The 26553-nt window shown below is 37.4% G+C and overlaps 1 protein-coding gene across 2 annotated transcripts in view; it reads left to right on the top strand.

Annotated features, from left to right (window-relative positions):
- The window catches only part of MGMT (O-6-methylguanine-DNA methyltransferase), a 303036-nt gene extending 288135 nt beyond the window's left edge, over positions 1-14901 (top strand). For both annotated transcript variants that reach the window (XM_074959150.1, XM_074959151.1), the window contains 2 exons: positions 3673-3812; positions 13645-14901. In XM_074959150.1, the coding sequence (XP_074815251.1) occupies positions 3673-3812; positions 13645-13776 (272 nt within the window). In that variant the 3' untranslated portion in view covers positions 13777-14901. The remainder of the gene's footprint in view (positions 1-3672; positions 3813-13644) is intronic.
- Positions 14902-26553: the final 11652 nt, after the last annotated feature.

The raw sequence follows: 26553 nt of genomic DNA, 5'->3' as shown, positions 1-26553 counted from the left end.
CGACCCCAGGCAGTGATGAAGGGGTCGAGAATCATAGTTATTGTTAATTCTATTGACCATCCTGTTGTGGTCACTGAATGGCCACAACCACTGCAGTTAGGTACTCAAATAAGAGTACCCAGGGCTAAACTGTATTGGCCATCTCAAACAAAACAGTGCCTCCAACAGAGCTACAGAATCCCCATACCAAGCCACAAGCAATCCCTGAAAAAATAATTCCTAGCTTCTGTGATCCCATGGATCTCTCACATCCTCAGCAGTATATCCCTGAGAGCAGGATTTTTTTCTCTCTCATATATGATTTTTTTCTTGCCTTGTCATTTATTTGTTCAGTTTTCTATTTTTTTTGTACCCTCACCATTGTTTTTTCTCCTCCATCCCTTTTTTCCTCTTTCCGCTCCATTATATTTTCCACACATTCCTTCCTCCTTTACCATCTAGCCTCCCAATTTCTCTTAGTGCCTTTCGAGAATGCAAAGTATTTCCTACTGGCTGGTCACTTCCCCGTGCAACCAGCTTCCTCCTGTTGCCCAAGATCTGGAATGAGACATCTTCTGACCTCCTTCAGAATGGCCAGTTGTTGTATAGGTTACCCAGGTCTGTGGCCTAGCACACCTTAAGCCCTTTGTCTGACATGAACTTCTAACATGCATCTCTCATTGAAATACCTGCAGCCTGGACGTCATTATACTGTTCTCTTAAAAGCAATGCAAGGAAAAATCAGCAGGGACTGTATATTGCTATCTATATCTATTGTTATCTATATTGCTATCTATATCTATTGCCTGTTATTGTGGTTCCCCATCTCTATGGGAAGAGTGAGTTTTATTGAAAGATTTCAAGTTTTGAATAAATCCCTTATTTACAGTCTTCAGATATGATCAATGCAGCTATTAGAAAAGCTTGTTTCTAGCAGGTTCAATTGGACAAGAAAGCCATCACCAATCATCTCAGCATATCACCCCTTTCACAATGTACTTATTAGGGATAAAATTTGAGAAGCTGTTTACCAATTAAAACAGAATAGATGTTTGAACAAAGTCAGGTGCTCTATTGTTAGCAACAACCATTGTCTGGAAAGAGGGCAGCAGAGAGTCTACTATACTGAATGGAATATATTTCTTAAGCAACATATACAATATGTACACCATGATAGTGGCAGGGATGGAGCACACAAAACACTTTTGCTAGTCATTTTGGATGATGTAGTATACCTCAATCATGGCTCTGCTTCAATCTGCAGCTCAAGAATTATGCAGTCATCCTAACCTCATGAAAATATAAAGCATTTTCATGTGTGTATATATAGAGAGAGAGAGTGTGTGTGTTAATTTTTATGTGCAAATTTTACTACACTTTATAATGATATTTAATAGCATAAAATGTTGGCACCTGTGCTGAAAATTGGTGAAGGTTCAGCCATCTAATTTTGAGCAGGTTATGCATACAGGCACTAACACTTGTAGACAGTTTAATAACAGTATTTGGCACTGTCTCTTCGAGCTGCTTAAACTAATTAATGCATTTGCTCCCTACAGGGCAAAATTGAGTTTTCAGATACATTTATAAAATGATGTGCATGATTGCTAAATATTTCATTATTTTGAGCTATAACGTCTAACTTTTTGTGACAGTAAAGATACAGTATATACTGTTTCATTTGAAAAATGTACGGTAAATCAGAAAATATTATCTCTGTGCTTACATACAGATACATAATTGTTTTATTATACAATATTTTTAGAATGTTAAAAGGTACTCAATAATTTGGCCATCATGCTACAAAGGACCATTATTGCTTTGCTCTCAAATGATGATTTTGGAACCATTCCATTGTTTCCTGTAACTATTCCATGCTCCAGTTAAGTTTGCACAGACTTCTCATTTTATTCCTACAGGTTTTGTAAAGTTCCAGGTCCACCTACCCTGCTGGCCTAACCCGCCTCCTATTCCTCTGCCAAAAATGGTGGGGGTGGGGGCGGGGGCAGGGGGAATTTGGAGCAAGTCCCTGGCAATGTGGATTTACTTTATTTCATTGATTTAAAAAATGACATCAGGCAATAATTCCCTGAAATCCCTGAGTGCTCAAGGTTAACACTAATCTTGCTGGCTTAAAAAGAGGTTAAAAAAATAATAAGTAACAATTTGATTTGAAATAAACCTTTCTAAAGAAATCACAGTAAACAAAATCTGTTTGCCTAAGGAAACCCTCCTAGCAATCAGCTAGTAACACAACTGCATGTGCTAATGAACCCAAAGCTGTTAATGTGGTTTCTTCAGTTAAATTGATTCATGAATTTTGAAGAGAACATTATCTAATGAATTTTCTTTGAATAGAAAGCAATTAAAAGGACAAATCAGTCTGATTAACCCCAAAGTCACCCTACTGCCACAAATGGTGTACAGTTTGAAATTATATCATAAAAAACTAGAGCAGATTTGCTATCTCTTTGCCCTCTACTAATCCATGTAAATTAATGAACAACAAAGTTAATTTCTTTGATGACCCTTTTCTAGTATCACCTGGATTATGCTGATGTTTAATTTGCTTAATGTTATAATAAAGACTAAACAGATTTTTTTCAATGAAGTGATTATCATTCCCTTCAGTTAAGAAGTGATTTTTATTATTTAACACACAAATAATGGTGTATGGGTTTCCTTTAAGAACAAAATCACATTTCATTAGGTTTGCATATAACATAGTCAGTGGCACTCAGTATCAGAATAAGAAGGAAATGTTTTTAATCAGTTTGTTTCATTACCGAAGGATGAGACTGGTGTTTTCATCATTGTTTGCTTCTTATTTTTTATTACAGTTTGTTACCCACAGTAGAGATGTTTTGTAGTTTTCATCACAGCTTCTGCAAGTGTCTTGGAAGAACAATAGCTGTTAAACGAAACTAAATCCGAAACTACCTATTGGTTTTCTTACTGTAAAATAATCCTTGGATGGAAAGTTAAAACTGTGCAAACAGAGGGGAGAAATGTTCTAATGCATTCATTTATGCAACATTGCAACAGGATGAAAGCTAAAAGCAATTTGATTATTGTAAATTAAAACTAAAATAATAGAAGTTATTTTATTTGTCATGTCCTTATCATTAAGGATGTACTGTACATTGAAGGTCACAGACAGGCCTTACATTTTATAATGTCTAGAATTCTGAACAGTAGCTTGGGGGTCTCTACTATAAAATGCAGTCAGCCAGGATAATACCAAGTCCACTGGCTCTAGGGCTTCTTTTCCAGTGTGTCCCAGCTGAAGTTTGAAATTAACTAGAGATACAAGAGCTTTGTAAAATAGGTAGAGTCAGTTATTTCTTCCCTCTTTAATTTGACTCTGTGCTAATTTATATTCTGCCAATTTAATGGAAAACCATATTGTACGAGTTAACAGGATAATTGTACTTGAAGCAAATTAAAAATATAGAAAAATCAAAGCCTTAAATCCCTTTTTTATAGTGATCAATTACTTGAAGCACTCTAATAATCATGTATTTAAATACAGTAATATAGAACACAATAACAGGACTGAATATGTGGCCTGTTTTAATTTCAAATAGAAAAGTTGCTGTTCATTCCATAGTTTGTGTAAGAGTTCTTAATGATCTTTATCTTGGCTATTTAAGCCATCCTTATGAATAGTGTATTGCTGCTTCTTTTTTTCAGATTCATTCACCAGACAAGTGTTATGGACCCTGTTGAGAGATGTGAAATTTGGAGAGGCAGTTTCTTACAAGCAATTAGCAGACCTGGCAGGCAACAGCAAAGCAGCAAGAGCAGTGGGAGGAGCAATGAGAAGCAATCCTGTAAGTTCATGTCAACTTTCAAATAAAGTTGATGGAAGGTGGTGGGTTTAGACGGAAAGCTTTGTGGGCTAAATGTCATTAGATTAAATTTATCTGCTATGAAAACTACTCTACCATGAGTAATAAGGTCAGTAAGTGTTTTTAATCAGCATTAATGCATAAACCAGTTTAATATGATTTATTCCCCACCATTTATGGTGTTAGTAGGTTTGAAAAGAAGCATTGCACTTGTTTTAATTTAATTCGTCAACCTATGAACATTTTGCTATTCTTAAACTTTTTTTTATACTCTTGGGGATGGGGAATCCTTTGTCACTTAACAGTGACACTTTCTCACAGGATGTGAATGGCTTTTAACTGAGTTATAAACTAGTTCATCCCTCTGGGCCTGAAAATAGTTCTGGCAATGTGAGAGGAGCAAATAGATTCTTCATTCATAAAGGCACAACTAGGACTCATTTTCCCAGCAGCTCAGGTTCTGGATTGTCTGGGCTGGCCAGGTTCTCCCCCCACTTCAGAGGCTGGGCCAGAACCTCAGCTGGGTAAATGGCATAGCTTTATTAAACTTAGTGAAGTTATCAAATTTACATGAGTTGAGAGTCTGGACCTCTGGTTTTGTAAAGTCATTAGTGAGCTGTCTAACAGTTGCCTCAAATACTTTCAGCATACCCAGTTGGCTCAAGGTTTGGCTGGGATCCATCAGTGTGACCTATATATTAAGCTTGAGGTTCATAGGTCTTGGCACATGGGTTAGGTCATTAGAAATCGTCATGTGGAGGGAGAAGAAAGAGGGAGTTTGGCTTCTCAACTCCACTGTATATGGGCTTTGGGATATTTGCCCCTTCCCTGAGATTAGACCACACTGTGGGACCAGTGGATTCTGGATGTGTATCTCAGTATGACATTGGTTGCAACTTTGGTGCACAAGCTGATGCCAGCACTGCAGCCATAGTCAGCCCTTGGTATCATCTGTGGGATCCACACTCTTTGGGCTAATAGAACAACACTGGTTTCACCATTCATCGTTACACAAGTGCAGAAAGGGGAAGGCCAGAAACAGTAAAGGGGATGTTATTGCCTGTTCATCTTTCCACTGATGCCCCAGCTACCTGCCTACAAAGACGTTTGATTTGGTTTCTGTTAATAACATTGTGGCCTTTTCAGCCATTCTTGAGCATGTTTCTCCTCATTACCAAATGCCCTCGGAATGTGTATCTTTCCATACTTTACTATGTCTTTATTTCTCTGGCATCATATCTGCTGTACTCTTTGACCTTCCATGTTATTTTTATATTCAGTTTCCTCAGGTTTTTCTGTAATAAGGTACATAAGAGACTACAACATGTGGTAGAAAGTGAATACAAAAATACAAAAATTTGTATTCACAAGTGGAGGTGACTTTACATATACAAATCATAAAGTTTTGCTTTTCACGGTGACACATACACTGAATATTTATCCTGATTTATAAAGGAAATCTAGCATAACTGACCCACATACTAGGACTTGTGGTTTTAAGAACAGCATGCAGATTTTAATAGAAAATAAGAGACATGTCAAAGAAAATCCTTTTGGAATACAATAAAATTATGCATGTGTACTTATGTAGAATCTATATGGGACCTCTAATTAGAGGTATAGGAGATATGCAATAATGAAAGTATTTGTGCTGGAAAAGACAGGAGCATCATTACAGTATAATAATATTAATATTTGATATTAGCAAGTTTTCATTGTGAAATGCTGGTATGGTATTGTATTAGTATATGCCTTTGCCTAACGCAGTGCAGTAATCTGTAGTATGTTAAAATGTAGTGGTATACCAGGAACAGAAAATACTGTAGCTGCAGCATGGGATGGATCCCATTTTTAAAAATTGCCATAGCTTTGCTGTATATTTTCAGAACTATTTTCATCCTTGCTCACAGGGGAAAAAGCAGGAATTTTCACACCACAACCTGCTGTTACCTCTACTTTGGATGCTGCTGCGCCACTGCAGCCTGAGGGCAAAGCTGGGTACATTTCTAGGCAATAGCAATTACATATCCTTTTGCACAAAACTACATTGTTATTCTTTGAGAACTGTTTCCTGTAGGTTTGCATTGTATTGCCTTGTCTTAATGTACACCATATTGTATTGGAAAGCAATCTATCATATTAAAATAAGTTGTATTGTCAACTACAGCACAACATATTGACAAAACATGGTATCATACTGTGGTTGTAGATTGTTTCATATGAAAGTCTCATGTGCACTTACAAAATCCTTAATATACTTTTTGTATTGCATTTGCAAACTTTACAAACACAACATCAGACATAGTATATTTGACTATACATTAGCTAAGTGTTTAAAATTTGCATTTTTTCAATGAGGGAGGGTAATGAAGTTTTAAATCTAACTAAACGCAGTTCATCCATTTTGATATAGAATTAAATATTTTGGTGAAATTGCAGGTTGAGTCCTTACAAGCACTACTGCATTACAACTGCTACATGATTAATATACATGTCTTTATTAAGATGGAAATGCCCTTTTGAGTAATCATAGCTTTTGTATAATGTGCCAAAAATGCATAAATCAGTTGCTTTTACAGCATTCTGAAGAGCTAATTGTTGTTATTGTGTGTCCCCCAATGTGTCCTGAGTTTAAGGATATGCCTGAAAAGAAAGTGTGCAGTTTCAAAAGCCACTATGAGTAAACAGATTTTTGTACATAACATAATGGTTTCAAGTTTAGTGAATACAGACTATAATCCTTAATGTACCAGCTATGCAAAATACTTACCACAATATATGACATCAGCACTTGTTGGCACATATTATCTGGTTAATGACAGTTGACTGGTACTAGTAACAGTATTCAGAAACATGTATTGTTTTGCAACCTGTCTGATGAATCTATTCTTACACTATTAATCTCCATAAATGTGCCTGTCCAAATATGACCAAAGTCACTAAAATTATAAAACATGATTTCCTGAGGGTTGTCAGTTGTATTATCACTAGAAACAAGGGTTTAAAAAACAGAACTATATGTAAAAACCTACCATGACTGAAATCAAAAGTAATAATAAAAAAATGTATGCCATATATTTTCCACCACCTAACAAAATACTTCTCTCTTCTACAAATCATGTCTGGTTGGTGCTTAATTTCAGTAGTATACATTGTACAAGTTTCCTTTGTAGTTAGGTTGCTTCACATAATTCATACAATGACCTTCAACTTTATGAGAAGGTGGAAAAGGTGCCGGCAGCAGCTGAGAGATGCAACATCTTTGCTTCAAATTATGCCAAGGACATGGCAGGGATGGCTCACCTTTTGCAAGAAAAACTTCAAATAGTTTACTGCAGTTTAGATTGATTGTGAGGTCTGTGGTCCTCAAAGGGAACCCATAAAGTTCAATTAAAAATCTCATTAGAATACTATAGGAGGATCAAAAAGAAATCACGGAGACTCATGGGAGATACGGAATGTTGGGCTGATTAGTCCAAGGCCATCATAAATGACTATTCTATGACTTAAATAAGATGTCTTCAGTGGTCTGTTAACAGCAGCAATAACTGTATAAAGTCTCTTTATATTCTTTCTGCTTATGTTATTGTTCAGGCTAAAACCTAACTAAGTGTATAACTTGACACTAATATCGATCTAACATAAGTCAAGAATATTATTCAACCCACATTTTTGAAATATTCAAGACTGAATAGAGTAATTGTGCATTTAAGAGAAGATCGTGAAGTATGGATTTGAAATGTTGCAAATGCATAAAACTAGTTGTGCATTAATTCCTTAGGTGGCTGGCAATAAACTTGAACACATGCTGGTTCATATTATAGTATTTGTTTCTATCAGGGAATAGGGGAGAAAAAGCAATGGGACATGAGAACACTGAAAGATTATTTTTTGCTAAGTGTGATTTTTGTTGTATGTTATAACTTGATATTTCAGCTGTTTCCATTATGGCCTCACTGATCTATTTTTGACAGTTTGGCAGCTTTCTGTAAGTATTCAGTCCATCAACCAGTATAATAGGATGGTCAGTTTTCTATTGCGTCAAATTGAAAACTCTTAACAAGCAGAGCACCACAGTTGAACACCACTCTGTTTCATCCTCAGACAGAATTTGCTAAATGCAGTTCAGAGGCAATCAATACATTGTGCAGAGAGTTTTTTCCCCACCTTTTTCTAAACAAACGCATTATTGAGGAGTTAGTTTATTCACAGATTGCCATGAGCGTTAATGACCACCCGAGTCTTGTTCTGCCAGTCACCTAGATGGCTGTTGATAAAGATTTAGCATCATGTTCTAAGTGTCAGGCCTGTCAGTAGTGCTGAACCATTTGACCAGAAGAAAAAACGCACAGGGAGCTATTGATTACAGCTTCTCAGTGTCACTTGTTCACCAGGATTTAGGTATTGATGAGGCTGCGAGTGAAAACAAGCTCTTTCCCTTGTGGGCCTCTACCCAGAAGAACAAAAGCAAAGTTGGAGAAAATATTCAACTGGAACCTGAATCAGAGGGATTCCATTATTGATTGAAAGGCCCCTTCATGTTGTTTTTGTTGGAGACAAATCTATGGGTTTGGAAGTTTTATAGCATTTGAGATAGGGTCTGTGTAAGTGATGGATTCATGTATTGGATGAATTAGATTTCACAGCATGAAGATTTCAATGGAGCTCTAATGTTATGAACTGCTTGGTTATTGATAAAAATTACATTACATGTAGCTGAGGTTTTAAAGCAGAGGATTGGGATAGTATTCCTTCCAAAATGTCCTTAGGGCTCTAATAAATTTTAGCAGGTTTAATTATTTCAGTAGTCTGAAAGTTGTCACCACAATTAAACCAAACTGAAGTGATATTCAATATTTTTAAATTACCGGGTGATTGTAATGCATTTTCTTTAATTATTTCCAATGCTATGTAGAATGATGCATACGCACACGGTACTTAACAAACAAATCATATGCACATCATACATTATGACAAACATGGCATAAGTTACCTTATTTCTGCAACCATGGACAAAATTTTATTTATTTTGCACCTTTGATGTCATCACTTGCACTTTGCCTGTTAATCTGTGCCAGTACCACTTCTGGTTCCCAGCAGCGGTAATCTTTTAAATAAAAAGAACCTGGCATCAAAACACTTTCTCACCCTATCCTCCTAACTCAAGCAACACCCCAAAAAAGAGGGATCAGATTAAAAGCAGGAATCAAGTTACACTTGCTATAATCTGTTTTGGACTAGTGCCAAGGTTCTAATTCCTAGCTCCCCTCAGAGATAGGAACAGAAGGTGAATCCCACTGGAAATGTGAGATGCCCGGATTTCCTCTTGCATATAAAGCATCTGGGTGAGATTTGCATGGTACAGGAGCATGTTAGTGGTGAGCCATCAGGGATCCAGTTTCACTCTATAGAATGATCTGTGCCAGCCCCAGGGTGAATTACAGCAGCCTATGGACTGCTTTAACTTGTGCCAGCTGGCTGTGGTCCCCAAAGGATCATATTTCAGCTGAGAATTGGTGGCATGTCCTTTTCCACCTGAATACGCACTGTACTTCAGGGGGAAGTTGGCATAGGAGTGGACTTTGCACCAGCAGAGCAGTGTGCCTCTCCCTCTTTCTCTGAGGGAAATCTCAGCTGGCCAGCTACAGACAGTCTCACTATTTCGTACCACCTGAGTAGCACAAAAGAGCTGAATCAGGAGGAGCGTGTTTGGCCCTTTAGGTTTGCAAGGTATATGACCTTAACATCAGAACACCCTGATTTATAGAAAAGCTAATTTAAATATCTTTGCATTTTTTACAGTTTATTATTGCTGTTTATACTGTCACTCCAAGACCTGTAGGTAGTAACTAATATAGATTTTATGGATGGAAAGATATCAAAAAGAATATCAATAATTTAAAAAATAACTTAAAGTGTGACTTAACCAGAACACATGATGGTGTGGTGATGTATAAAAATGTTATTGATGCTCACTGGAAATGTCCTGCATAATTCACTTGTGGCGTTGCCAGTTGTGAATAAGATCTGTCACATTTTTATACCACCATGTACTACATATTGTCTACATCTAAGTTTTAAAAAATAATTTTACAACCTATATAATATCCATTACCCTAGCTCCTTTCCATCATCAGCTTTTTTTTAATCCATTTGCCTTCCATTTCTGTTCAAGGGCTTGATCCTGCAAAGTGCTGAATGTTGAGGGCAATTAGCACCCTGCAGCTTTGAGATCCAAGTTCATATTCTTATTTCTAGAGTACTTAAATAAGCATAGTTTGAGCCTTATAAAGGAAAAACTGCAAAGTGGAATAGAAAATGAATCAGTGTAATGTTTTGCATCTATTCATACAGATTAAGAAAGCTATACCAAATAATCTTGAATCTAAAATGTTCAGCATCTTGAAAGATGTACTTTTTAGTACCTCATTTCCTTTCACAGTTGCATCACTGCATTTGAAATACTATACCGTTACTAAAACAAATGTTGTAAGATTAAAGATGATGTACTGAATTTTTTATGATGTGCATTTCAAGGATGATAAATAAACACCAGTAATAAAAAAACATTGCATTTATGTACTTGTCTACATTATCAGTATGTTATGTAATTTTTCATGTACATTTTTGAAAATCCTTGACATTCTACTATGAATGATAGAAAGCAAAAGGTATAAAACAGTTTCGCAAATTGTTTAGGGTGCAAATTAAATGTATACTGGTATAGGTTTTAAATATACAAAATCAATCTCCGATTGATTTGCTGTTAAATAATTATTATCATAATCTCATATAGTATTTTTCATGAGAAGTTCTCAAAAAAAGTATCATTTTATATATGGGAAACTGAAGCACAAAGAGGTGAAGTGACTTGTCCAAAGTCACTGAGCAGACCAGTGACGGAACTGGGACTAGAATCCAGCTTTCCTGAGTTCCAATCTAGTGCTCTATACACTAGCCAACACTGCCTTCCCTAGTTGTTAAAGTGATAGCAAAGGGATACCTTGCAAACGTTCCATTTTGTAAAATTGCAACTCTGTTCTCTTTATGTATTTTAGCTATTTGTAATGCACCCATTGCTATAGCACTTAGATCCTATACAAAACAGTCAGTATTATCCTTGCTGTATGAATATTATTTTTTCCTTTTGTAAAGTTATTTTCAGCATAACCAAATATTCATAATTCAATACCTATTTTTGGTTATGCTACCCTGCTGTTGAATGCTCATGAGCTTCTGTATGCAAACCTTTCCTTTGAGCTTTGGAGAAACACTGACAAAATATATATATGGGTATGTATATCCCAGGACCTGAAACATGATCTTCCTTTTTTCCCATGCGGAATTGTGTTGACTCGTGTCTACACAGATCCATTGCTTTGCAGGACCAGGACTTATGTGAGGCCTTTGTTTTTTATACTACGGTCCAGATCCTGCCCTGGTTTAGAACAGCTTTGCAGTGCTTTCACTGTGCAAAGGTGTCCTAAAGTTGTAGTCACTGGAAGATTCTCCATCTGCAGGAGGAATTCTAAGGTGACATAGAGGTACTGTAACAGATGCTGTGTCCACCACTTCCCAACCACTGACACAAAGGGCATGGACCAGCAATCCCCTAGAGGGATGGGGTTATTTGGCAGCAAACAAAGATTGCTTTAGTCTTCAGGGTGCTCTAGTTTATGCTGAGGACCAGAGCAGCACATACATGACCCCTGGATTGGGGACCATAAGGATCATTTAAAATTGCCTTTGTCTCCCCCTCTCCTCCGCTGTGCTGAGTGCTCCTCATTGGCAACTCAGAATCTTGGTGGTGGGGGTCTCTCATGCACGCACATTTTCTTCCCTGACGTGATCAATAACTGTGAAGAGTTCGATAGGGTTGCATGGGATCTAGCTGAGGGCAAAATTTGCCCCCTTTGCTCTCTCTCTTTCCTCCTCCTCCTCACAACTCATAAACCACTTCAAAGATACCTTCACGTATGTGTATCATTTATGCATGATTTATGTATCTCTACTCAAAAAAAACCACAGGATATATTTGTATTTAAAATGGACTTGCTTCTCCATCTTCATATAGTCTCGTCTTCACTGCCAAGGAGTATGCAATCCTAAGAAAGGGACAGAGTCAGCTGAAAAACATGCTTTACCATCTTCCAAAATGCAGATTTTGGCAATAGCAGGTTATGTAATTTAGGGCCGCCCAATGAGAGTCATTAACAAATCCGCTAACAAGTTATATGGGGTTTCTGGGCCCATTTACTCTGTTGTTTAATTTGAAAAGTTGTTACCATGAGAACCAGATTGTTTTTGTGCTGACTCTGGGATACAGAACACCTGTTAAACCCTCTCGTATCAGCAGTCAGGATTCTCATATAAGAAGTGCAGTTTTATTCGGCACTGGACAAGACAGTGACCACTAACAACTGAAGGCATGTGCCACTGGTATCTGCAGAAAACTCAGCAACATGACAATAATTGATTTTTGCACTCTTAACACACTGTAAATTTGTGCTTCGCCTGTTTGTTTCAGCAGAAGAACATCACATCACTTACAATTAATTTCTTAAAGAGGAACTAGACTCTTTTGATTACATTTGTCTGAACTCTTCTTATACATTTTTAAGACCGTGATTCTTGTGAAAGGAAAGCCCTCTCTTCACGGTATGTTTCACTCTGACAAAGGAGGACCATCTCTTGAGTGAGATGGTAGTTCAGCCTCTATGGCTCAGTCATCCCTTTTCCTCGTGACACTGCCAAGAGTGATATTTGTGACAGCAACATTTGTGACCTGTTCACTGGGAACTTGCCTGAAACCACCAACTCCTTTCACGTAGACCACCGAAATGCTATCTGATTGCGAGGATTTTTGGTTGCTAACAGTCTAAGCTTTATTTTGGCCACTGGCCTGTGAATGAGACTTCATAACCCATTATCTATCACTGAGCTGTCCGGTTGTGTGTTTGAATCTGTGGTGTTGAAGTGCAGGGAGGGCAGAGCAATGGCATTTTTCTCAGAGAACATGCAATATGTTTTACATGGCTTTTATTTGTTATTTGGGAGGAGATCTTTGCCTCCTCTTTAAGAACCTTAACAATCTCTCCATGTCCCCCTCTTTTTAATCCCTTATCTCTGTACTCAAAACCGTATGTTTATTTTTCCTGCTCAGAACTAGGTTAGTTTCCTCTTCAGAGCCCACCAGTGTCACTACTTAACTGCCCAGAGGTGTGAGTACTGAGTGATAAATACACCTTTCGTACAAGGTCTGAGTGTACTGTGTCCACTGCATTCCCAGCCTGCATCCATCCAATGAACCAGAAATCAGTCCTGGACTTGGCAACTGATATTCCCATGTACTAATACAACAAATGGCCACTTAATATTTGAATCCAGGTCACCAATAATTTAATGGCATATTAGTAGCCATCCTAACCCCTCTGTCCTTGGTGGGCCTACCCATGTCTGGTTTCTTTGCGCACTGACTGGTGAATGGTAAAAGTGACTGGTGTTGTAGGCTATTCTCCTGAGCTAGAGGCTGTCTTCCCACATCTGCTGCTCCTATGTTCTGTTATAAGAGCTAGGGGACAGGGCAAGCAGATAGCAATCACAGACAAATCAGAGATGGATGTGGAGCCTGACTCTGTGCCAGCACTTGCTCCTGCAAGGTGCCCAGGCCTTACTGGAATCCAGCCAGGGCCCACTAGGGTGGGATTTATATTTCTGACCAGAGAACCACAAGAACTACAATTCATAATAATCTCAAGAAAAGACAGACAAATGATTCAGAAACCTTATTTTTGTATGTGAATGTATTTTGCAGGTTCCGATTATAATACCATGCCACAGAGTGATTTGCAGCAGTGGACAGACTGGCAACTATGGAGGAGGAACTCATCTGAAACAGTGGCTTTTGTCACATGAGAAGCATCAGAAAGAAAAGTTAGCATATTGATGCAGTTCAGCCACAGCTGTTATACAGCCAAAACACATACCCAAAGATACTTGGCTTATAACAAGCTTTCAGAACACACAGTAGAATTCAGGAAAATGGTAAATATTTGAGTGACATATAAATATAATACAACATCCGAAGTGAAATGTGTGGTGGCACTACTATATTAAAAAAGCTGGATGTGTCCTAGGGGACGCAGCTTGTATGCCCTTTCTTGTTTTTACATTTTACAGCAGAATGAGTACAGCGGACTGTGCCTGTTGTGCATGTATTTTGTTCCCATCTCCAGTCCTGTTTTGTTCTATTTTTAATGTCCATTAAAGCAAGGATAAGGGAGTAGGAGGGGCATGGCAAATGTTAGGTGCAACTGCCCCTCTAAGGAAGCATCTGGCTCACAGAGGGGACAGCCGGCAGTCTGAAGCCTTTGCGTGTTTCTGAGAGCAAAATGAAATGCAAAAGCTTCAGCACACACCTCCCTGTTCCTGCCTAGCTTTGTATTTGTCCAGATTGAAAAGCTTGTACCTCTGCCAGGATTGTTGCCCAAGATTCTCCTGTTTTTCTTTGATGTTTGAACTGTTGAAATGATGTTTTACGTAAACAGTTGTTAATTAAACACATTGAGAATCATTCAAAAGGAAATGGCTATTGAATTGCCTATTCACAGCTTTTCTTTTCAAATTGTTTGAGATGCTTAAAAGATATGAATAAAAATTATTCTGTCTCTATTAACATTGCAGTAAGTAGACAGAAAAGTAGATGCTGGTAAATTATTTTATGCCAAATAAAGAGCTTTTTTCAAATTAAGCAGTTGAGTTACCATAGTTTTCTCAAAAATTTACAATTGTGTTATTTTTTTGATCAGTAATATTGTGATTATTACTTATTTTATTTAGCTTTCATGTGCGTTATACAATACTCTGAGTAGTTAGGGAAAAAGCTTTTTTTCATATAGGTTATCCATAGAAAATATAGGCAGTGAAAGGATATTGAAGCTAAAATTTCTGATTACTTAAAAAGGATTCCATGAAAGTAAAATATTACAAACTACCAAGAGCTGAAATTTTCAGTCTGGGAGTCATAAATTATACCATGGAAATACTGATTTTATGGGGGTTTTTTCATATTCTTGTAGGTGTCTCTTTAGAAAGCTCATTGCTAACAAAGAAATTACTGTATTATATTACAATGTATTACTTTGTTAATGCAGCATTATTGATATCTTACCTTTTTAATAAAGTTATGTTATGCATGTACATGTTTCTGTGTGTATGTGTGTAAATAAAATGCAGTACATGATATATGGAGAAAATAAACTATACCCAACTGTACAATATAAGGCTGTATTTTTATCAAGGGTTTCTGGTGGCAATATAAACCAAGAAAGCAAAGCTCAAGTGGTTTGTACATGTCACCAGAACCCTGAGATAAAAATATAGCCTTATAATATGTACAGTTTGGGTGTATTTTATCTTTTATAATATGTGGATACCAACAAGCGAACACAGTGCCTTGTGTAAACTTTAAACTTTTTCAAATATTACATCACTTGCTGCTTATCTGTAGATATTTACATTGTTTTGCCATAAATTTGTCATCCTTCTTCTGAAATAGTAAATGTGAATGTCATGAAGACACTATCATTGAGTACAGTAACTGTAAATCATTTGAAGTGTAGAGGAACAGATTTTTAGCAAAACCTCAACCCATCCTCCAGTTTTGTACTTTAACTTCCATGCACAAATATTTTCATGTACAATTTTGTGTCCACAACCTTTTGTAGGTGCAATTTATATCTTTAGACTGTCTTAAGTACTTGATTGTACTCGGGTACTTAAACATCTTAATGGCATCAGCTGGACCCACTGTTATTTGAGCCCACTAGTTTGTGATAATAAAATTGAAAACCAGGAAAGTGTTAAAATTTATATTGTCTATCATAACATATCAAGAACTAAACATCATAATTTCATACTGTAAAACATAAGGCTATAAAAAAGAAACTATATTTGGTATACAAGTTGTTTGCCAACATGTGTATAAGAATACAATTATAAAATAAGTATATTTGATCCTGATACTTTATTCTGATTTTTCCCTTTTGTGGAAAATTTTTACTTATCTAGATAAGTGAAAATTAGGTTGAAAAATATTGCAGGGATATAGCAGCATGCCATTAGTTTCAGCTGTACAGGAAGGAGCTTTAGAATGATGATAGAAATTCACTTATAATAAGCATACAGTTTTGTTGTCTGAGCAGCGTACATTTATGAGCTTGCATACTGATGTTTATTTTTGTGTAGTAGGCCAAGCTACATGTTCTTTGTCTACATGTTTTCCAATAGAGGGCACTACAGCTTAGAAGAATTAGATGCATGTGTTTTACAATGTGTTTAGACCCTCATTCACCACTTTTTTTCCTACTGTTTAAGAATGAATTTGAAAATGAACAGCAGAGTTGAAATCTCTGAGCTGCCCTATTTGCAATGCTTCAGACAGTCTGCCTCAGGAATTAGCTGTCTAGTGTTATTACAGTCCTGCATTCTGCATCCCATGTATGTATTGTGAAAGGTGCTGTAGTTAGATAGTAAGATGAAGAATGGCCTTTCTTTGCCAGTGATTTCAGAGATTGCTAATGATGCCCAAACTTCAGACTGTTATGACCACTAATGAAGGGCACTATGACACTAGAACCTCTAGGGGTTCTGTTTTAAGGAGGGGAATCCACATTTCTGCTTAGGTATACTGTTAGCATTCTTCTTCTTTGTGGTAATAATGCTGATTTACTTGTATGATGTCTTGATTCTTTGCAGTACTCTGGGAAGATGACGCTCTATGATAAAATACTTAGAACAACACAAATGAGCTATTGAGAATTTTCACACACTGAAACTACACATCAGGCAGTTACCTTAGGACTCTTCCATATAAGCGACAAAACATATGTGTTGATTACCAGTGTTTCTGAATTATCAGAAGCAACTTTAAAAATAATGTATCAGAAAAAAACAAAAACAAGGAAGACTGGGGTTTGGTTTTGGCCTGTCTCTGTTGTGTCACAGCAATACAAAACCAGTTTTCTGTTTTCTGTCTCTGAGGGTTTTCTCTGCCTTGTCATAACAGTCTTGATATATGCCCTGAAGTTTCCACTAAAGAAGGCAACAGCATGGTTCAAACTGGCATTGTTTTGTACAGCTCTGTGTACTGCTATGAGAAGCCAGTAGAAATTAACATAAAAAGCAATCCCTTGGAGTAGCCTAAAGCCTATTCTGGCTAGAGGTCATAGCATAGTTTATGAAAATATAGAACTAAAGAAAAAGTATTTTAAAAAAATCCAAATAAAAAAAAAACCCTAGAAACAAGAAAGCTATGTTCTTTTTACTTGGAATTGGGTTCCACTGACCTATCAAGTTTCCTCCTATTCAGCCTTGCAGTGCTTTGAACTGCTGACATTGAGACACTGTGCAGCCAGGCACGACAGCTGGCTCTGCAGCATCTAATACCAACACATGCTGTTTTAGCCCATTTCCAGAGACTAAGATAATGAAAGATTCAAAAATAATATTTGTTTTGGCGGAACTACATTTATAATGAAATAGATGCCCTTGACCATGGGAGAAACTGAATTTTGCAATGGGTCATTTTTTTCCTCCATAAAAAACATCATCTACAGCAAACCTAAACCCAACAGAAATATTTTAGAAGAAATATGTTGTGCTTCCTGCATCAGATATACAATAAAATTGCATTTACACTACTTGTTCTGTTTTATGCCCAAATGAAAAATGCAGATTACATCCTATGTATCAGTACCAAATGGTAAAGGGCCTCAGGCTTAAAGGTTGTTACAGATCACTTTCATGCAAGCACACTTTTTGAAGTAATGAGCTCATACTGTAAGCATCTTAAACACTAAACCAATTCATTGTAGTTATAAGGACATTTTTAGATCTATGCCCAAATTCTGTTCTCCCTGTTCATGCAAGCAGACCCATGGGAATTAGTGAGACTTCTTGTCTTGGTCAGATGAGAAGGATTTGGCCTATAAAGTGTCTCTTTAATTCTTCTTCAATAATTGCCAGATACCAAATTATACTATGTCCACTTCCATATTCTTTAATTGGTACTTGATGTTAATTTTACAACATATCTACTTAATAACGAACTGTGGACATGCCAGATGAACAATATTATTGTTGTCCGTATGATCCAGATGTTAAGTTATAAACATGCTAAAAACTGAATAGCAACATCAAACTGCTGTTATTTATAAATATTACCAGACATTTATCCTTTATCATATTTCACAATGTTTTACCAAATTTAAAATTTGATAATCCTGACAATTTGATTGTGCTGGATGTGATGTACACTATAGATACATTTTGTATTAAGTTGTATATTCTGTATTTATATGAGTGTGCTCATTGTGAAAGGTAGTGTTTCAGGACTTATTTTCCTTTTTAAAAAATGCTATATAAGAATAAAATCTATAAAAAGAGATTGCTTAAAAACTTAAAGCCCACTAATCCAATGGGAGTCCTGTAAGATTTATGTATTATCTCAAGAGTAATTGCTCAGTAACAATCTTATAGGAATGTAAAGATCCTAGAAGAATTGCATTTCCAGATTTAATTGTAATTCCTGTTATATTTTTATAGAAATTGAATAGAATTGTATTTTAAATGCTTCTCTTTAATACTCTTTTCCCCTTGTTCAGTCACTGTAGATCTCCTTTTCTGTTTTACTGTGACTTGCTTTGAAAACAGTGGAAAATATTACTGACAGTACATTCAGTTGCTATTAAAGTGGGCAGGATATTTCAGTTACACTGATGTGCAAATCGGTCATACCATCTTTATAGCTCGTCAAAGGACTGTGTGCTATTTCTGTTTCAAATAACATACATAGTGTATGAGTAATAAATATGCTTAATACAGGATGTGAAAAAGTAGGAGTTTTTTTCCAATTTTTTCCCACAGATTGTTCCGGAAGGCCTACCATAATAAAAACTTCCTCCATCCCATATTCTTAATAGTTTTAATGTTTTGTGGTTCTTCGTACTAATGCATTTTGTTCACATTTTTCTTTTCATTGTTCACTATTCGTCAGCACAGGAGAACATTTTATTACTCTGAGAGGTTTTAGGATATAAAATAGTTTGCCTTTAAAAATCTTGATCTTGCTTGTTGGTGGGTGGGTGTTTTTTGTTTCCGTTAGTTTTTTTTCCCCCCTGTTTAGTGGGCTTTTGATTAAAAAGTTGGTGTTTAAGAAGCTAAAGTTAACAACAGTTTTATTCTTTATCAATGTTGGAAACATGAAGGTTTAAAATGAGCTCTGTACAGAATGCTGATCCAGAACAGTCTCTGGTCTGTGTGAAGTAATGTGTAGGTGGCAGTTAAAAGCTGAGGCCAGAGACTGGAGAAACTGCAGGTACTGATGTGTCTTTAAGTGACTAAGGGAAGTAGTCCAAAGTCTTCTGGACCAAGTGGCACCAGCTGCAGACAGATGGGGAATGTCTGGGCTCCATCACCCTCAAGTCTGCTCAGACAAGGATCTATATATTAGGGTGGAAGAGTGGATAAGAAAGTAAGAAATGGTAGCTGTGTGGTAAGGTGAAAATTGACGTGAGCACAGTGTACTTGACAGTGCCTTTGATTGATGAAAGGATATTGTTAACAAGCCTTTAAAGTTTCTCATTAATGTTTTTTCATTGAAAAAAGCCACAAGAAAAAAATTCCACATGGACAGTAATTAAGATCGATCCCATACAGTATGTTTAGTTATCAATTTTTAAAACCTCTTTAAGGACCTTATTTAGTTATTTTAAACCGTGCTTTTTATTTCTTGCAGTGAACAGTCCTTGAGTGCTACAAAATTGTGTTGTGAACACTGCAAAAACTAATAATAATAAAAAATACCAAAGCCCATTTAGTTGTGTTTTTGAAGGCTTTGCATAAGTAAGTTTGAATTGGAAATACAGAAAACCAGACAACAGTAGGCCAGATTCACTGGAACTCTTGTCTGCTTTGAGTCATCAGAGCAGCACAAAGGAGGTAGAATGTAGCAGTGAATCTGGTCCAGTATCTGTAATGTGTAAAGTATGTTGCTTGAACTATGACACTATCCTTCTTTCCTTTGTGAAATTATCACTGTTGTTTTTTGTTTACCTGGAAGTACAGTGAGGTAATGAAAGTAGTTGGAGTTATACGTCCTTTTCTCACTGATGAGGCATCAATCCACTATCCTAAATTCGATGAGAGTTCGATCCATGGAAGCACTTGGTCTCTGCATGGCACTTGGCCATATCCCAGACAAACACAAATTGAAGTTAAAGTGTGGCTGAAAAGGCCAATATTTAATTAAAACAACCATACCATTAACTCCAAAAGTGATGTATTTATAATCATTGAAAAGTGGAAGCCCCTTCATCACCTGCATTGTTACTCATCTAATAAAAAGTAGCCTTGTAATAATAATAATTTTCACTTTCCAATGAGTACCAAGACTACCTCATTCAAAATATAAAATCAGTTGAAAACTGGCCATTTCTGTAGTTCTTTAACTTCAGTTTGTGCTTGTTCTCCTTGGAGAGTGCCCTCAGCACAGCTCCTCTATGTTATCATTAAGAGTGAACTGCATTTAAAGGGGAGGGGATATTGTGCTTGGTCAAAGAGATAGAGGGAAGGGGAACAAAATGGTTTGTTTTTTTTTAAATCCAAATGAATTTGACTCAAATTTTAAAAAATCTGTCCGGCTGGAAAAAGTACCATTGTGCTTACAATGTGTGATGTTTTGAAATGGTGGGGTTTTCATTTGTTTGGTTTTGCTGTGGCTACTGAGCTAATGGATAGTTTTACACACAGAGATCATGGCCAACATTTTAAAAAATGAAACCTAAAACTAGGCCCTTTAAATCCGTATTTAGGTACTTAGGATAGATTTTCAAAAGTGTTGAGCTTTTGAAAATATCTAACCATAGATTTATTTATTTTTAGATGCTGGACTGTTCTTTTTTTGGAAGCTGATAGGCAACTAAAAGTCTTGCTAAATACTACAAAAATCTGAAATACAATAAAATCACCCTCCATAATGTCCAAAGGAGTCAAATACTATAATCTCATTAGAATGAGGTAATGGTAAACAACGTTTGATTACAAGGACATCTAATATTTACTAATAGCTCAAACATTATTTCTTATGAGGTTGGAGCAACAGTTTGCTCCCAAAGTGTCTGCATCTTAGTTATAATTCGTTGTAAAGTACGTTAGGATTATTTGGAATGAAAAGCAGTATGTAATATAATCTACTGTGTTATTAAATTAATATTTAGTGTTAGAGCTTCTATTCTGCAGGTAAAGTAAGACCATCAACTTCCTTTTTAATAATATAATACCTGACCAAACAGTACTTAAATGCACACTTCCAGAAATGACATCTTTTGCACTAATTCACTGGAACAGTTATACTTTGGCTTAGTATATTTCATAACATCTTCCAAATCAGTGGTAGGAACTTGCTGCTCCTAGCAGAATTAGAGGAGCTGGACAAGAGTCGTGAGCTTGTTTGCTGCTGAGCAAACGCCAGGGACTAGGTTGCATGAGGAGAGAACAAGCTGGGAAATTTGAGCAAGTGAAGTAGAGAAGAGGTGATCTGACAAACACCACACTCACAGGAAAATACTGGAAAATATTGTATTGTAAGTAGGAAAACTACATATTTGGGGACTGTATGCTTGATTCTAACTTTCTGAAAGAAAAGATCTGATCTGAGGTAAAAGCCTATCTGTCTATTTCTTCTTACTTTTATCCAGATACTTCTCTTCCTCCTAAGTTTTCTAGTCAGGTGATCACGTGACAACTATCTCTGCATTTATGAGGACATAACCAGCACATAAGATACAACATACAGAAATGTGGTGGCCACAGATTTAGACTAAACAAGTGAAAGTGGTGGGGTTTAATAAGCAGGATCGCAACCTGGCAGATATTGTTCTTGTGCAGTTGCCTAAGATGACCCAACCAAATACATAAGGCATGACTACCCAGGCATACTTCCACCACCATCCAGACCAATAATAAGAATTTGGCCGAATGTTTCAAAATGATCTGGTTAAGGTTCCAGATTAGTGGGGCTTCAATTTGTAGCAGACATTAAAAGCCCTGTCTATACCATTGCATACCACAGCCTCATGCCTTATGGCTCTATGCTTGGGTATGACTCCTGAAGCTGGCCCATGCTGCTGTAATGATCCTCACTGGACACACATGCATAACAAATAAAATATGCTCCCACACAAGCACCCTTCCTCGTTGCCTCCAGGGAGGTGAAAACCCAAAATCCACCTAGCCAGTTCCTTGAAGAGGGGAATTCCTTCCTGACATCAGTCAGCAATCCACTAGTAGTGCTGATAAACCCAAAACTCTTCAGGAAACCAGCCCTACCACCACCACCACCAAAGCCCAAAAATCATGGGCGGGGGGGGTGGGGCATTGGACAGGGAAAGAAAGGGTTCCAAAAGGCAGTCCAGCTTAGCACGGTCTCAAAATTACAGCAGTTATATTTGGGTGCCAAAGTACAGTACAGCCTAAATTTAAGCTCTGCCCCCTTTAAATGTTAGCTAATGTTCCTACATCCTGAGTATTCATGCAAGAGAAAGGGATTTCTTTTCACTTTCTATTGTTATGCAATAAACTGAAAGTGAATGTTTCTATGAGTGTGATGCATCATGGGCTGCTGAAATTGTGGAAGACATCCTTTTATGGTCACTTGACTGATGCCTATAACATTGTCTGCCACTCTCTGAAATGATCCAGTGCCTAAGCAGATAGTTCAGTTGTTGTAAGACTGGAATAAAATCAATGTGCCTGAGGCTGCTCTCCTGATAGTATCCATCCAGATCCCTGAGATGGCCCTTCCATCCAAATGTAGTGCCAAGGGAATTGTTCATTTGTCTAAAGACTTTCTATCATTTACTTTCCTCAGCATAGCATAAGCTACTACTTGGATTTAAAATATCAGCAGTTAGCTGATTTTTGTATGATTGCATGATATCTTCACTGAGAGAGTGAGCTGACGTAGTTTCTATTGAGCCTCTGTGTCCCATTCTCAGTGCATCCATTTATCTTTTCTTCTCACTATTTTCCTCTGTATGTCTCATGGCAGGACAGAGCAGAGAGGTGTGTGTGTGTGTATATATATATATATATACAGCTGCCTGTGATCTACCTTGAAATTGATGAAGGGCTGGAGTTGTTGGTTTGTCAATTACCCTACAGGCTCTTTTGATTTTTTTTAGATTCTCATTTTATGTAAGTATTTGTGTCCAACAATATATATGTTTGGTATAAAGGACAAGAGCCAGATTCATTGGCTCAGTAAGTCAGTCTTGTGCCACAAAGCAGATTTAAATCTCTTTAACTGTCTACTTGCAGGTTCCCTCCATGTTAGTAAAACACTGAGAGGCATACGGATAGCGTAGCAGCTACTGTACCAATCCCTACCAGTCCCTTCCCAACATTAGGGGCCACTATCTCGTGCTATACATCCCATAGAGTTGACCAAATCTACTTCATATGCCTGTGGTATATATAATATAAAGTGTCCAGTCTCATCTAGCAATGGGATTTAGATTTCTAAGTGCCTAAATCATTTTTGAAAATGAAATTTAGGTGCCCATATCTTTACAAATCTGGGTCTAAGTCACATTGTCCATATTCTGAAATTCTAACTCAGACAAAGCCTGCATGGAAGTAAGTCTTGACTGATCAAGACATTCTGGGTTTAGCCTGCTGGTTTTAATACATTTAAAATATATTTTACAAGGGTATAAATCTATTTTATAAATATTAAAACCAGCTCTGTAGTTTCTATGTCACATAAAGAAATGGGAAATGTTTGCCCACAAGAGTTGTGGATCATAGTGGGTTGCATATTTGTAAATGTTAATTTTCTTCATTGCTGGGTTGCAGGAGGAGACGTGGGGGTGGAGAGCCTCTCAGGATTGTCTACACAGCATTTTGGAGCAAGCCTCCCAGTCCAGCTGACAGACTCAGGTTAGCGAGGCTTGCGTTAGCGCTCTAAAATAACTGTAGACAGCACTTTGAACCAACCCCTCCCTAGGCTTTAGAGCCTAACCTCCAGCCCAAGCCTCAACTTCAAAGCACAGTCTATACAGTTATTTTTAGAGCTCTCTCAAGCCTATCAGTTCAGGCTGGGAGGACTCACTCCAGCATGCTGTGTAGACATGCCCTCAGTGACCGGGGCCAAGAAAGCATTTGCTGAGAAGGTCATGACAGCCGCTCAGCCCATCTACTTGACAGAACTACTGTATAATGGCAGTTTGCAGGTTGTTGCAGTCATGTTAGTCCCAATATATTAGAGACGTGGTGGCTGATATAATATCTTTTATTGGACAAACTTCTGTTGATGAAAGAGACAAGCTTTCAAGCTACACAGAGCTCTTCTTCAGACGTGTTTGTATAATAGCAGGGCACTTACCTCAAATCATAGGTTGTGAAAACTGACATTTCCATGCCAATTACTCAGATAACCAACTGTTCTTTTGTGCTACTTTTCATGTAAGTGAAACGGTTGTCTAGAAATCTAACTCACTGTTGTCCTGTTCCCAGTGGAGTTATGAGGTTTGTGACACGCATTGGGAGTAGCTGGAGAATGACTATTCGTTGTGATGTGTGCTTTGTGCTTGTGATTAGTCAAAGGTAATATTCATCTCCCAAAGCCCACTGCTGTGTCCCTGCTATGAATCCTGTTCCTACTGATCCTGCTCCACAAAATACTTCTCTGTACCCCTCTTTTTCCTACTAATTGAATAAGGAAATATTCTTGCACTAAAGTTTTCTTGGCCTCTTTTAGTTGCCTAACAACATTTTATTTTCTATCACCTGAACTAGTCTACATAGACCATTTGTACTTGAGACCTCAGGGGTCGAAACATTTCTCACACTAACCACATCATTCTACACTCCCCTCTGCTCTGTCAGTGATGCTGTGTGTGTCCATGTCTTCCACAGTCAGGTTTCCATTATAAGCCTTCTTTTAAAATGCTTTCTGACTTTTCTAATGAAAAGGATTTTTATATGAAAATATAAAGTAGTTTATACTATGTATAAGATTGAGAATCACGAGTGATTCTCAATCAGGTCAGTTTTCTGTATTTATGCATTCAGTATATTAGGTGAGAGTCTGTGCTTTTAGCCCTCCCAGTCCTGGGCTATTCCAGGAGCTGGAAAGGCTCCCAGCATAATTTAGACAGCCCTAAGGGCCTATCTAAGTTATGGCAGCCTTCTCTGGCTGCCCTATGGGCTGCAGTGCTGCCGTGTTGCCCCCATATGTACCCTCTGCAAGAGCTTGTGGGGAGGGGATTCTATGGAGGCAGCCTTATGGCTGTCCTCTGCACTGCGTGCACCAAAGGAATCCTCTCATGGCTGCAACCAGGTCTTTGGGGCCCTTTTATACTGCTCCACCCCTTTTACACAGCATAAAGAGGCCCAAGCAAAGGTAAAGATCTCGATCTTAGGTTCTTTATATAGTTTACTATTCAAAATTAGAGATGATCTTGAGCCCAAACTCTGGATCTGAACTTCTGAGCTTTGAGGAAGGATCTGGATCCAAATATTGTGACTCGGGCCCATCTGTATTCAAGACACATTTTTAACAAGATAACTACTCAATTATTAAGAAAAACATAGTTACTTATCGTCTTAATCTACATTTCTTCCAGAAAAACTAGATGAAGATATTCCTATCACAGTCAAAAGAATAATTAACCTCAAACTTCATAGTGAATTTATTACACCCTTGTACAGTGGCTGTAAACATGGTTTATATAAAAACCTTTCATAGGATGAAAAATATTGTGTGCTAAATGTCTGTGGATAGTAATCTTCATTGCCTCATCAAAGCAACTAATACAACAAATCTATTGACTAATGAGTTTGATATCACACGGCATCAACTGTACTGAATTAAAAAATGCAAACAGAAAAGAGCAAGAATAATTCTAAAAAGGCCTTATTTGAAATTATGGAAATATTAAACATCAACAATCCTGGAAAAAAGTTTATCAACACATGCAAAGAGGCAAATTGTAGGGCATGCCCCACAGCCTGGAAAATAAGGTAAGGTGTTTGCACTGTGTCTGGTTCCAAATATTTGAAAGCTGATTCTTGTCCATGTAGATTGATTGCCCTGATTTAATTTGTCTTTGTTGGGTGGTTAGCATAACCATTTTTTAAGGCTGGCCTCCCATTGTTCTTCCCATCTCCCATAGAAGCTCTGCACAAAAGTGACCTTTCCTCTAACTAAGAACAGGTAGATATGCCTGCTTCTGCCACTCCAAGTGTTAAGATGGAAGGCATTGCTTGAGAGCAATGTGAGACATCCACCAGGAATTCTGCCCGCTGCCCCTACAGTAATCCGAGCTCTTGCCAAGCCCCACCTGGGTGCTCCTCAACAATTTAATTTTGGGACCCTACCCCTCAGCTAATTTTGCTTCTGCTTTAAACCTGAAACTAACTGAGCTTAGTTTGAATAGATTTGAGATTCTATTAAAAACTTGCTTCAGTCTTCAAAATAAGACATACTGCCTTCTCTCGGTACAGCCAAATGTTTTAGATTGAGTTTCATGCTCTTGTTTTGCTTTCATAATAAAATTGTCAAATCTTGAACATTTTAAGCTTGTAGGGACTGCAAGGGATTTGAACAAAATTCACCACTTTTTCTTTCAGATTCATCTGTGCCTTCTGGGTTCAGATGAAC

Source organism: Natator depressus, chromosome 7, assembly GCF_965152275.1.
Source record: "Natator depressus isolate rNatDep1 chromosome 7, rNatDep2.hap1, whole genome shotgun sequence".
NCBI classification, from domain to species: Eukaryota; Metazoa; Chordata; order Testudines; family Cheloniidae; genus Natator; species Natator depressus.
This window is presented reverse-complemented; position numbering and strand designations above follow the sequence as displayed.